This window comes from Gymnoscopelus microlampas (assembly GCF_963454915.1).
Source record: "Gymnoscopelus microlampas genome assembly, chromosome: 18".
In the NCBI taxonomy this organism is placed as follows: Eukaryota; Metazoa; Chordata; class Actinopteri; order Myctophiformes; family Myctophidae; genus Gymnoscopelus; species Gymnoscopelus microlampas.
The window spans coordinates 42652683-42666626 of record NC_139955.1 but is presented as its reverse complement, the minus strand read 5'-3'; the positions used below and the strand labels follow the sequence as shown (position 1 = coordinate 42666626).

Here is a 13944-nt window from a genome sequence, read left to right as displayed (position 1 = left end):
TGTTTGTCGGGGCAGCAGCGGAGACAGCCATGTTTCTCGGGGCAGCAGTGGAGGCGTCTGTGTTTGTTGTGCCAGTGTGGGCACCACATAACCAGGCAGGCTATGACGAGCATGACTGTAGACAGAAGAAGAAGAGCCAGAACTCCCAGGCGCTCTACCCTCACTGTCCACCACGAATATGGCTGCAGCTGGCCAGCCTCCCTGATTGCACTTCTTTCTTTCTCTTTCTTTCCTTTGCTCTCGTTCACCTTCTCTCCTTCTGTCTCTTTTTGTCCCCTTCTCTCCCCGTTTGTCTGTCCCTCGGCCACCCCCTCCTCATTTCTCCCTGTCCGTTGTCGGTCTTCCCTCCCTGTGGTAAAGGAATCGGCAGACGGTAGCGGAGGCGGGTGGAGGGGTGAGGGGGTGGGTAGGATATCGTGGTAGGATGGAGGTGAGAGGACGTCTTCTCCGGTGACCAGGTTTCTGTAGTCAGACTCAACACTGACTTCACTGTTAGGCGTTTCGCTGGTGTGTCGTGTTAGGTCATGTTTCTGTCTTGTAGTGACATGCTGGTGGGGTACTTTGGGATCAACATTGTTAGCATCGGCCGTAGCGTCGGTGGTAGTGACATCCTGGTGTGGTACCCTGGGATCAGTATCATTAGCATTAGCCTGAGAGGCAGTGAGATCCTGGTGTCGTACCCTGGGATCAGTATCATTAGCGTTAGCCTTAGTGGCAGTGAGATCCTGGTGTGGTACTCTGGGATCAGCATCGTTAGCTTTAGCTTTAGCATCAGTGAGCTCCTCGTTCAGTTCCCTTCGCATGGTGGACGGTACGGAGAGAGGCACGGCCTCCTTCCCCTCCTTGTCAGAATCAGAATCATGTCCCCACTTTTTGCTGTCTCGACCTCCACCGTCCTCCACCTGTCCTCCCCTCCGTCTGGGTCCGGCCTCCACCTGGGTCCGGCCTCCACTGAAGCTGATGCCAACATGGAGAACGACTCCTGGAAGACAGACAGGAAGACAGACAGACAACTTCACTGACAACTTTCATTTGAACACTTGAAGGAACGGAAGTGAATGGAATGAAACGGGACACAACAGGAGACGAGAGCAATAATACAGTTCTTCTCACTTCTCTCTTATCAACATTACCAGTCAAATACAGTTTGCTCACTGAGAGAGATTAGTTTGACTCTGTTGCTCTCTCTCTCTCTCTCTCTCTCTCTCTCTCTCTCTCTCTCTCTCTCTCTCTCTCTCTCTCTCTCTCTCTGTCTGTCTGTCTGTCTGTCTGTCTGTCTCTCTCTCTCTCTTTGAATCTCGCTCCTGACAAATGATGAAGATTTTGATGAAGAACTAAAACTAACACTAAATCTAATAAAAACTCAACTAAAACCTTTTCAAAAAAAAAAATTCAACTGAACCAACTTTAAAAACAATTTAAAACTAACCTGAAATTGAAAATCAGAACAGAAAAATAAACCTAAAAAACCTATAAAAACTTAAGTAACCTTGGTGTGCAGTCTGACCTGTTATGCCATGGAGGTCCAACCCTGTCCCCTGTCTTCCGTGTGATTCCAGGTACACGTCTCCCCCCACAGCCTTCACCACCGAGGGGCTCCTCTCCCCGTCCTCCCCTTCCCCCTGGTCCTCCCTCTCCATCCCAGCATCCTCCTTCTCCACCATCTCCAGCTCTCTCTCTTCCTTGCCAGACGTCAGGGTCAGCTCAGACGCCACGGTGATGTCGAGCCGATGGAAAGCAAACACCCGCTGGTCTGGAAGACTGTCGTCGCCTTGATTCTGGAGGTTCTCCACAGACTCCACCATCATGTCCCCCTGCCAGTGGTGTAAAGTAACTAAGTACATTTACACAAGTACTGTACTCAATTCTATGTCTCAGAGGCAAATATATTGTACTTTTTAGCCTACTTTCTACTTTTGGTACTTTTAAACGTAGGGTAAGTGATATTTTTTGGTTAAAACAAAAAGTATTTTGTTAAAAGGTTAAAGCACTATATTCTGATGGTAATCATTACTATAGAGTGTTTGTTCAGTAACAGGAGTCTCCCCGTCTCTCCAGCTCTTTAATAAACAGAAATACATTTTCCGGTAGGTGTCAAAATTTCAGGCAAACAGGAGAAAGTACCCATTTTAAGCTTCATTTTTTATAGTGTTCCAGTTCCAATTTTGTCTGCTCATTTCTTAGTGTCATCACTTCTAATTTCACTTGTTTAATCTATATCCTAATTGAGTTCTCTATCCTGATTGGATAAAATTGGAAATTAAACTGAAACTGAAACGAAAATGCATTTTCTGTTTAATAAAGAGGTGGAGAGACAAGGAGACTCCTTTTACTGAACAAACACTCTATAGCAATGAGTACTATCAGAATATAGAGCTATTTAACACTTATTTTAACCAAAGAAAACCTTTAAGTATATATATTTTGATGCGAATACTTTTGTGCTTTTACTCAAGTACATTTTGAATTCTGGACTTTTACTCGTAACAGAGTATTTCTACATTGCAGTATTGATACTTTTACTTAAGTAAAAAAAAAATGTGAGTATACTTTTTCCAGCACTGCCCCCTGGATCTTATGTAGTCCTGTTGACGAACTGGTCTCCAACACGCTTCTGACGCCTCCTGATCCTGGACCGTCCAGTACGTCCGAACCACCATTTACTTGCAAATCCATCCGGTACCGAACCCTCACACTGTGGCCCCGAACCAGTCCAGAGGAAGAACCCAACAGAACCCATCCTCCTCCTGACACTAACAACAGAGACCTTCCTCGACAGCCTCCACCGAACAGAGTGTAGAATGCACTGGCCAGGAACACCACAGGTAGCATCGTTACGTTGGTGGTGGGCGCAAAAGACCCTGGTGGACTCAGCACAGCCACAATGGTTAAAGTCTGGCAGTCTGTCTGGCTGTCTGTCTGGCTGGCTGGCGGTCTGACTGGACGTTAAAGAGTAAAGACGGTAACAGCAATGAAAGCTGCTGTCCTGCAGATCTGCTTTGCATAAAGGTCAGAGATAAACCAGCCATGAAGCTCATGTCCTCACTGTTAGTCCAACCCAGCTCAGGAGGCTCACCTCATTTACCTTATACATACAGAGCACATTACATTCCCACTAGCACTAAAGGCTTACTTGTAAGTAGTAAGCAGTGAGAATTATTTTAAGAGGGATATTTCACTTTAAAACAACAAAATGGGTCATCTTATCGTCTACTCAGGCTTTTGTGAGGCCCCCAGACAGTTTTTAAGTTGCTTGATTCAGTATTTAGATATTTGATATTCATTTTATCAGACACTATATCCTAATACCTATTCCTATACAAACCCATTGTTACTTCAAACTATACTATATAAAACCGTCCTTGGTTCTGGTGACTCATCCTGCCCTCTTAATGTGTCCGTGTTTTTTCACTTTTTTCATTTTTTATATATCCTCATGTATTAGAAGGATAATATCGGTCACCAGAACCAAGGACGGGTGTTTCCAATTAATCTAACATGTTTAGAACACAGGAATTTTCATGGGTCGCGCGAGTAAATATCCCCCTTTTTTTGTTTCCTACATAAAAAAATATATTATTTCAAAAGATTTTTAAAAGTTAAAACCAAAACAGTCACAACTTTTCATCAATTAAAAACAATTCCAACATTTTTTCAAAAGCATTTCATAAATAACATCAAAAAATCTAATAATTCCATAAATAAATATTAAAAGAAGTTTAAGACATTTTCACTAGTTTGAGTCACGGGCAAACGTTTAATTTCTATTTTGGTTCTTGAGCTAAAAGGTTTGTGAAACCATCGGTCTGTGACACCATCTGCAGCTCCAACTCTCGCCTTATAAACAAACAAACGATTCAAGCTTTTAGATGTTTATTGTTACATCTTATATACAAAGTATACAATTCTTTGGTTTTGGTTCCTCGGCATTGTAGCAGCAATAACAACAGTAACACAACGATAAATAATAGCAACAACAGTGAGAAAAGTATGTACATTAGTCATAGCATACCGTACTTTGAGGTACTTGAAGGTGCTGTGTGCTTGGTTCCTACTGTACTTCCTACTATGTGCATGTGCACACTGCATAGTATGTGTGTATAAATATCTATTTACATGTATCTACAGTATATGTGTATGTGCATTTACATAGTGTGCATATGCTTGCGTGTGCAAACCTGACATCCAAAGTGTCATGTGCCAGTGTGCGTAGTGTGTGTGTGTGTGTGTGTGTGTGTGTGTGTGTGTGTGTGTGCAGGGACGTGCACAGATAGACTCTAGGTGGTGCTAGAGCACCTGCCCTTTGCCCACTTGACCAGAAGTGCCCTTTTGAGAAAAAAGGGGTACACAACAGGGGGGTCTTCAACAGGGGGTCCGGGACCCATAGGGGGTCCTCGGAGTTACTACAGGGGGTCCGCCAAATCTTTATGTGATATGATTTTTCTTTTTACCATAACCACTCGAAACCTAGCATCCCTTTTCTGAGGAGAACTTTAGCCAAAAATAGCAGATCTACAAGCCCACAACGCCTCGCAGCGCGAGGCGTTGTGGGCTTGTAGATCGGCTATTTTTGGCAAAGAGGTATAGGTGTAGAGGGGAAAAAGAGCAGACCAAGTAAACAAAAAAAAAGTATAATTTACTTGAGCATCTGCCCCTCAAAATGTCTGTGCACGCCACTGTATATGTGTATGTGCATTTACATAGTGTGCATATCTTTGCGTGTGCAATCCTGATATCCAAAGTGTCGTGTGCCAGTGTGCGTAACATGTGAAATGTGCATGTGCGTGTGTGTGTGTGCATTTCTCTTGCTAGTCTGGTCATCCATGAAACTGATTGTCTGGCCGAAGGAGCTATTTCACAAAATGTCCTAAACTCCATCCAACTCTGAACAAGCTTCTTGTGAGGGATTCATTGATGAGCGCGGACGTTCTGAGGGCTTTCATATAAAAGCCAGAATCACTTGGAGGACTAGGAACTGGCGGTACTTCGTTCCTGGTTTTATCTTGACTGAACGGTAACATGTCTCTCTGTCTTTCTGCGCTGAAAAAGAGTTTGGGGGAGATTCTCTGTCAAACAGACAGTTGGTCCATTATCAGAGAGAAGTGATCCAGGTAGGAGGCTCGGATGAGGCTCCTGGTTCAGCAGGTCACTCAGTGAGGTGAGGTCTCATGACAAGGGCTGAGGGTAGGGGTCAACCTGTACACACGATGGAGAGAAAACACGGCTGAGTTTCAAGAATAAAACACATAGTAGACTTTCAATCTGGCTCATGACCGTTTCTTTGTTTCACTTGAGAGATGTTTGTTTTACCGTTTCATCTTCCTTACACAGACTGTACATTCTTCTCTATATGTAATAATAACTAAGCCAAACTAAAGCAGACTGGGTAAATGGACGAGCAGGGGGGTTTGTATTGGTGAGGAGACGCTACCCACCTCGCAGTAAGCAGGAGGAGATGAGGAGGAGGTGTATTGTTCTGCCTCCTCCTCTGTGACCACAGAGCTGTATTCAGGAGGAGCTGCTGAGGGGAGGGAAAACATAAAGTGAGATTTGAGGTTCATGTCTGGACTTTAGAACAACCCTCTGGGCTCTAAACTAGTGTCTTTTCTGTTTTCTGTTATTGTGAGGAAGGCTTTCGCTGAAAATAGCTGACAGTGATCTGCTATTTTCTGTGAAAGCCTTCACCACAATAAGGATTTAAAGGAGTAGTTCACCCAAAAATGTACTTATTTCCTATCAATTACACACCCCATGAAGCATGCTAATAATAAAGACCCTAATGTATACGGTAGGAGACATAAAGGAGACTCATTGTGTCTCCAACCGGATACATTAGGGTCTTTATTATCATCATCAAATTATTGGCTCAGGACTTGGACAAAAACAAAACAATCTTCATGAATCCAATGCTTCATGAGGTGTGTAACTGATAGGAAACAGGTAATTTTTTGGCTGACCTAGGTACTCCTTTAAGTGGTTAAGACAAGATACTTACGCGCAGGATGCTGATGCTCTGGGAAGGCTACGTTGAGCCACTCCAGGTAGGGACTAGAGACGGCCTGCAGTCTGCTCTCGCCAGACAGGCGGAGAGGGATGGTGCCCATCACCAGAGGCAGCTCCACACACAGCTTGGACGTGCCGCGAATTTCCACAAAAACCTGAGGAAAAGCACCATGGGAGAGCACGGCTTTAGGACATGTGTGACATCACGTTTTGGGCACATGCATTATTATGTACACACAAGTAACTAAGCACATGTATTCAAGTACTGTACTTAAGTGAAATTTTGAGGTACTTTTAATTTACTGGAGTATTTCCAAGTGTCTATACTTTTACTTCTACTCCACTACATCTCAAATATTGTACTTTTACTCCATTACAATTATTTGAAAACTTTAGTTACTACTTACTTTGCACAGATAAATGACTACATTATAAAGCAAACATTAACCACTTTAGCCCTATTTTATACGTATAGGCTATTTGAAAATAGCCGATCTACAAGTTCGCAACGCGTTGTGATCTTGTAGATCTGCTATTTTCAAAAAATGTTGTACTTTTGCTTTTGGTACTTTAAGCATATTTTCATACCAATACTTTTGTACTTCTACTCAAGCACATTTAGAATTCCGGACTTTAACTTGTAACAGAGTACTTCTATATTGCGGTATTATTACTTTTACTTAAGTCAAATAACGTAAGTACTTTTTCCACCACTGCATGTAACATCAAGTCTTGGGCACATGCGTTATTATTATTTGTAAAGAATACTGTATGCTCCCTTTGTAGCTACGGGTTTGATTTCCTGTCTATTGCATATCAGTAGAGCACTGCCACGGTTCTATCCCCGCTGGCACCACAAAGGTATACAAAGATACATGCACTCTGAAATCATTAACCCATTAAGACCTGGAACTGTGTCATTTTTAGATTTGAGCTAAAAAGCATTATTTTACACTTTGGGCTATTCAAAAATAGCAGATATACAAGCTCATAGCGCGGCACCGAGTGCCGCGCTACGAGCTTGTAGATCTGCTATTTTTGAAAAATCGTGAAAATGTGTGCAAATCTTTGAATAATCTTTGAATGTTAAAGCGAACATTTTTAACTAAAATCTTTGTTTCTGGGGGTCCCTGGAACACATTTTTTTCAGATGGGGGTCCGTGGCCGAATACATATAATTTTGGGGGTCCTTGACATGAAAAAAATTGAGCACCACTGATACAGAAACATATGTTTTTGAGAATACTGTTGAAATTTAGGAGACATGTAGAATCGGCTTCAGGTCTCAATGGGTTAAAGTGCTCAACTTCCATTGAGTGGCTTGTTTAGTGTTTTTCCTCTCATTGTAAATCACACAAACAGAAAAAAAAATGCTTACTCTGAGCATGTACTCCACTTTGATGATGGGGCACTGCAGAATGGAGGGTTCCACCCTGGGGATCCTGATGGGACGGCCGACCCACATCGCCAGGCACTGCGCTCCAACCTCGGCGCCACAGAGCGTCGCCACCACGGAACATTCCTTCTTCGTCGTTCCCTCGCCGGTGGTGATGAAGGTCTGGGTCTGGGTGATGTAGGCCTTGGGCACCACCGCCCGAGAGGTGGCGTTGTCGAACTCAGCGAACACGGGAATGACCTCGCCTGAGAGCACAGTTGTGGAGAGGGGGGAGGGGGGGGGGGTTAACCAGATGAACCCTTGCGTCCCAAATCATTCTGGGAGAACATATTCGGCAAAAACAATGGCAAATATTCAGAGAAAATAGATCTACTGTACAAGCGTTACGACGGCATTGTGAGTTGTGAGTAGTAGATCGGCTATTTCGGCGAAATATAAGTATAGACCCAGGGCCCTATCTTTGCTCACGTCCCTGCTTTTGCTTAACGTCCCCCGTCCCTCTTGCTGAAGCTGTGTAAAACTCAGCATTATACGAACAAAACTGTGACAGCAAGCTTTCACTTTGACCTCTTTATTGATAATAAACATAACATTGGTGGTAACCAATGTAGGCTATATCATTGTATTCATGGATTCAAGCTAGTTTAAATCTCACGACTGAAAATGTCCTAATGTGCGATTTGTGAAACCGTGTTAAAGGATCCCCCACACACACTAGCGCCGATTCCTAAACAATGAATACATTATGTACAATTAGGATGCTTTAGTAATATTGTTCCTGCTGTTCTACATACTGCCAACCATGTGAAGAAATCACAGACTCAGGCTTTAACCTTTGCTTTTATATGACATATCCGAGACGATTAAGATATTATGGAAGATACTTATGAACATATTGCTAGTTTGACCACTTCAAATGCTCTAAAATAACCGAATTGTAGAGCATAGCCTTTCTACAAGCTCTCAATGCGTCGCAGACGCATTGAGAGCTTGTAGATCGGCTATTTTCGCTGCGCAACATGCTTCCATAGAAGACACGCTGGCTTCTATGGAATCCAAATGACTGAAATCAGTCTTGGTGACTGAGAAATTTAATACATGTGTGTATTATGTTTATTATGCTTATATATATCATACAACGCAATAAAGACAGCAGCTTGTTACCATTGCGTTCTTTCACATGTATATGACTATGCGCAATCTCTTTAGTTAAATGTACATACTTTATCAGCTGAAGCTCTATAATTCAGCATTAAGAAAATGTGTCCCTCTTCAACAAACAGAGACAGCAATGCTTTTTTGTGTTTTTGACATGTTTTACTATTTTGAAAAACATTTTTAAATAGTTAAATTAGCCGATCTACAAGCTCCCAACGTGTTTTCACAATTTTCAAATGTTTTTCAAAATAGTAAAAAATGCCTTAAAGGTTTAGGCATAAGGAGTAAGGCCCAAACCTTTTAGGAAGATAGGGCCCCCAGTATAGAAGCGGGGGTGGTGAGGTGCGAAGTGCCGTTCGCGGCTGTCTATTGTTTCTTTTAAGTACCAACAACAGAGCTGCATGCTGGGCTCCTACAGCCGTGGTATGTATGCAAATCACCCAGGCATTCACGGTCGCACCGCTTGATTCGATGCAGCGGGCATGCAGTCTCACAGAGGCATGGACGTGCACGCTAGCGCGTGTTTTTTGACCACCCCCTGGCACTGGTGTAAAGTAACTAAGTACATTTACTCAAGTACTGTACTTAAGTACAATTTTGAGGTATCTTTACTTTACTGGAGTATTTCCAATTTTCAGTACTTTCACTTCTACTCCACTACATCTCAGAGGCAAATATTATACTTTTACTCCACTACAATTATTTTAAAACGTTAGTTACTAGTTACTTTGTAGATTTTTGATTATTATTACAAAACCACTTCAGCCCTATATACATTTCTTTTTTTTTATATATTTGAAAACGTTGTGAAATGGGACATTCTGAGTACTTTCTATTTTTGGTACTTTAAGTTCATTTTGATGACAATACTTTTGTACTTTTACTCAAGCACATCTTGAATTCCGGACTTTTGCTTGTAACAAGAGTATTTCTACATTGCAGTATTGATACTTTTACTTAAGTAAAACATTTTAGTACTTTTTCCACCACTGTTCTACACCTAGCTGTAGGCCTACATCCTCAATCCTGGTCTCCATCCTGTTTGTAAGGTCCTCCCACCAACACAAAACCTTAAACAATGGCAGAATCAAAGGTGGAATGTTGATTAGAAAAGAGCTCGTCTCTCACCTGGTGTGTAGCCCTGGCGGAGGATCTGAGCCTTTATGGACAGGTGTCCAATGTTCCGTAACCACACGGTCACATTCTTTGCTTTGGTGACAGACTGTGATGTCTGAGAAAAAAAAACATGTTTACATGCATAAGTCACTCGGTAGAAACAAGCAAAATGTTTTGTCACAGTACAATGTTTCATCAGGGCAATTGATTACAATTTACAGTTTAGGCCAGGGGTCTTCAACGTTTTCAGGCCAAGGACCCCCTAGCTGAGAGAGAGATGAAGCAGGGACCCCCTCCTCTATATTGTATAAAATTGTGTTTCAGATTAAACCTTTTTTGTTTACTTGGTCTGCTCTTTTTTCCCTCTACACATATACCTCTTTAGCCAAAAATAGCAGATCTACAAGCTCACAACGCCTCGCAGCGTTGTGAGCTTGGCGGACCCCCTGTAGTAACTCTGAGGACCCCCTAGGGGTCCCGGACCCCCTGTTGAAGACCCCTGATTTAGGCATTTAGCAGACGTTCTTAATCCAGAGCGATTTACAGTAAGCACGGTAAACAAAAGGTAATACATCAAATGCATAGAAATAGTAATCCAGGATCACAGGTAAACCAAGAACCTGTCATCAGTCTAAAGTTTAGACTGATGATAGATGACATCTTTTTTTATTATACTGTTTAGACTCTAAACAGTATAATCAAATTCTGTACATTGAAACTATACAAACTATAGGGTGGCAGGTCAAAAATGAACCTGGCATCTGTCTACATGACATGCTATCTAAATTACATGTTAACCTTTGCATAAGCCTATACGGTCGTCATGGCTACGGCATTACGGCAAGTGCTACAGGCTACGGAGGAGTCTGAAGGGTTGAGTCTTCAGATTACGGCGGAGTGATAATGTTGCACTGGGTGAAAATCAGTGGTGGAACAAGTACTCACATTTTTTTACTTAAGTAAAAGTAGCAATACCACATTATAAAAATACTCTGTTACAAGTAAAGGCCTGTGTTCAAAATGTTACTTGAGGTAAAAGTACAAAATTATTGGTATTAAAATATACTTAAAGTACCAAAAGTAAAAGTACAAAAATGTTTGAAAATAGACGATCTACAAGCTCACAACGCTTGTAGATCGGCTATTTTCAAATCGCCTAGGTATAAAATAGTGCTAAAGTGGTTAATGTATGTTTTATAATGTAATAATTTATACCTGCAAAGTAACTAGTAACTTAAGTTTTCAAATCATTGTAGTGGAGTAAAAGTACAATATTTGCCTCTGAGATGTAGCGGAGTAGAAGTAAAAGTATAGACAATTGGAAATACTCCAGTAAAGTAAAAGTACCTAAAAATTGTACTTAAGTACAGTACTTGAGTAAATATACTTAGTTACTCTACACCACTGCTGACAAAGCATAAAAGCTGATGTTTTTTCTATGTGAGTGTATGTGAATTTGAGCAATTTTTGCAGTGGTACAGCTGCGGGTCGATTTTTGCGCATGTATTTCCGTACCAGTAGGGTGGGTGTGTTGACGTTGATGGGTTCGATGAACGTAAACTCTTTCTTGACCTCCGTGACGGAGGCCCAGGGTCGGTGGAGCTTCACTTTCACCCAGTAACGGATGCTGCCGTGTTTCCCTTCGAAGGACGTCACCAGGGTCTCTTCTGGAAGCTGGAAACTGAAGGGGAACTCATGTCTGCCTGCAGGGAGCAGGGTGGGCTTTCCATTATCTGAGGGACGGAAAACAAATGATGCACGTTAACATTCATACTACCATGTTTCAGTGGTGTAAAGCAGTGGTTCTCAAACTTTTTCATGTCAAGGACCCCCAAATTGACACTTATTAGCCCGCGGACCCCCATTTGAAAGGATAAGCCAGGGACCCCCATAATAGAAGATTTTTACGGCTCTCTAGCAGTGCTTTCAACCATCTTAATTTCAAGGACCCCCAGTTTAACATGCATTAGGCTACGGACCCCCATTTAATGGCATGTATGTCTCTGGGACCCCAATTCATATTGTAAAATCAATGTTAATTTAACTCTGAGAGTGTACAAATGGAACCAAATGGACCCGTTAGGGTCCATTTGGTTCCATTTGTACACTCTCAGAGTTATAGACCCATAAGGGTCCATTTGGTCGCTGTCCATCATTTAGCTGGGGACCCTCCGGACTTTTACTTTAACAGAGTATTTCTACATTGCAGTATTGATACTTTAACTTAATCTAAAAAAAAAATGTGAGTACTTTTTCCACCACTGCTAAACATTAACAAAACGTTTTTGGCGTGGTTTATCACCAGTTCAAAGGATAGGAGTTGTTCTTTTAGTTCTTGACACTCAGCTAAAAGTATGGTAATATGAAATATCTCTGGTGTTGTATTCAACACCTCAACAAACAGCCTACAAACAGTTTGCTTTCCATGACCGCAGCACAGGAGCAAAAACAATCACATGGCTCCTACCTTCCTTCTCTGCTTGCACAAAGGACTGGTTCTCCCATTGAACGTGCTTAGTTTTTTCTCAAGAACACAAAGGATTAAAGACACTCTCTGTCTCTCTGCAAGAGTAGGTGTGAAAATAGAAAAACTTCAGCATTTTGCATTTGCCCCCAGCAAATGCAAAATCAGCTTAACCACTTCAAATCTATTCTACAAGCTCTAGAGTCTAGACTACAAGCAGTGTGAGCTTGTAGATCGGCTATTTTCAAATAAATCTGGAAAGTGTTTGTAACATTTTAACTACACAAATTGTGGAGTCCCTGGCACGCAATGTAAAAAAAAGCAGGACAAATATACATATTAATTTGGGGGTTCCTTGACATGAAAAAGTTTGAGACATCCAGGGGTTGAGGGGTGTTCCAGGGGGTTCCCTGCAGCAAAAGCAAAGCAGCTTAACCACCTTAACCCTACCGATCTACAAGCTCTACTACACACATTGTGAGCTTGTAGATCGGCTATTTTCAAATAAATCTTGTTTTTTGTTTTGTTTTTTTATAACACAAATACAAATATTTGATATATTCAGATGGGGGTTCCTTGACATGAAAAGGTTCGGGATAACATGTGATCATGGAGATCAGACCAGTGGTGGAAAGTAACTCACGTACATTTACGTAAGTACTGTAAACCTAAGTAGCCTACAATTTTTAGGTATTTTTACTTTACTTGAGCATTTCCAATTTCCAATACTTTTACTCCACTACATCTCGGATCCAAATATTGTACTTTTGCTCCACAACAATTATTTGAAAACTTATAGTTACTAGTTATAGATTTTGATTATTGTTACAAAACATACATTAACCACTTCAGCCATAGATACATTTTGGCCATTTGAAAATAGCAGATCTACAAGCTCACAATGCCTTGCGAGCTTGTAGATCTGCTATTTTCAAAATATTGTTTATGCATTTGAAATGGGACATTCTGCATAATGAGTATAGGCTACTTTTACTTTTGCTACTTTAAGTACATTTTGATGCCAATACTTTTATACTTTTACTCAAGTAAATGTTAAACTCCGGACTTTTACTTGTAAAAGATTATGTCTACATTGCAGTACTGATACTTTTACCTAAGTAAAAAATGTGAGTAGCCTACTTCTTCCACCACTGATAAGATAACATGTGATCGTGCCATCGTGGAGATCAGACCGGGGGGGGGGTTCTCTCTCTCTTACCTGCCCGCAGAAGGAGCACCTCTCTCCGGATCAGGTACTCCTCCTCGTCGCTGTACTCCCTGGTGTAATCCTCGTCCTCGGTGGGCAGGTACCAGTCGGTGAAGCGGACCTTGGCGACCCCCTTGGCCTGGAGCTTGATGGTCTGCAGGCTGCAGGCCGCGGACAGCTCCACCAGCACGCGGCCGGACACCGCGTCCCCTCCGCTGAACACAGGAGGGGAGGACAGCGGGGTGTCCGGGGAATCGAACACTATGTCGAAGTGCTTCAGCTCGTCGAAAATCATCTTGAGATCTCTCTATAATTGACAGTGGTGGAAGAAGTACTCAGATGTTTTTTTTTTTTTTTTTACTTAAGTAAAAAGTATCAATACTGCGATGTTAGACATATTCTGTTGTAAAAGTCCGAAATTAAAAATGTACTTGAGTAAAAAGTACAAAGGTATTGGTATCAAACAAAAGTTTTCAAATGCATAAAATGCTCATAAAATGTTGCTGGGAGATGCATTGTGAGCTTGTAGATCGGCTATTTTCAAATGGCTGAAATGTATATACAGGGCTGAAGTGGTTAGGCTACTGTATATTTTGTAAT

General features: G+C 41.8%; 1 protein-coding gene across 1 annotated transcript; it reads right to left on the bottom strand.

Moving 5' to 3' along the window:
- Positions 1-5166: 5166 nt before the first annotated feature.
- On the bottom strand, positions 5167-13639 carry LOC311034066 (arrestin domain-containing protein 2-like; the record flags this gene model as incomplete). Its single annotated transcript, XM_084041806.1, has 7 exons — positions 5167-5196; positions 5436-5521; positions 5996-6158; positions 7382-7644; positions 9686-9788; positions 11189-11406; positions 13357-13639. 7 exons carry the CDS (start codon positions 13637-13639, stop codon positions 5167-5169), a joined length of 1146 nt encoding a protein of 381 aa, XP_083897932.1.
- Positions 13640-13944: the final 305 nt, after the last annotated feature.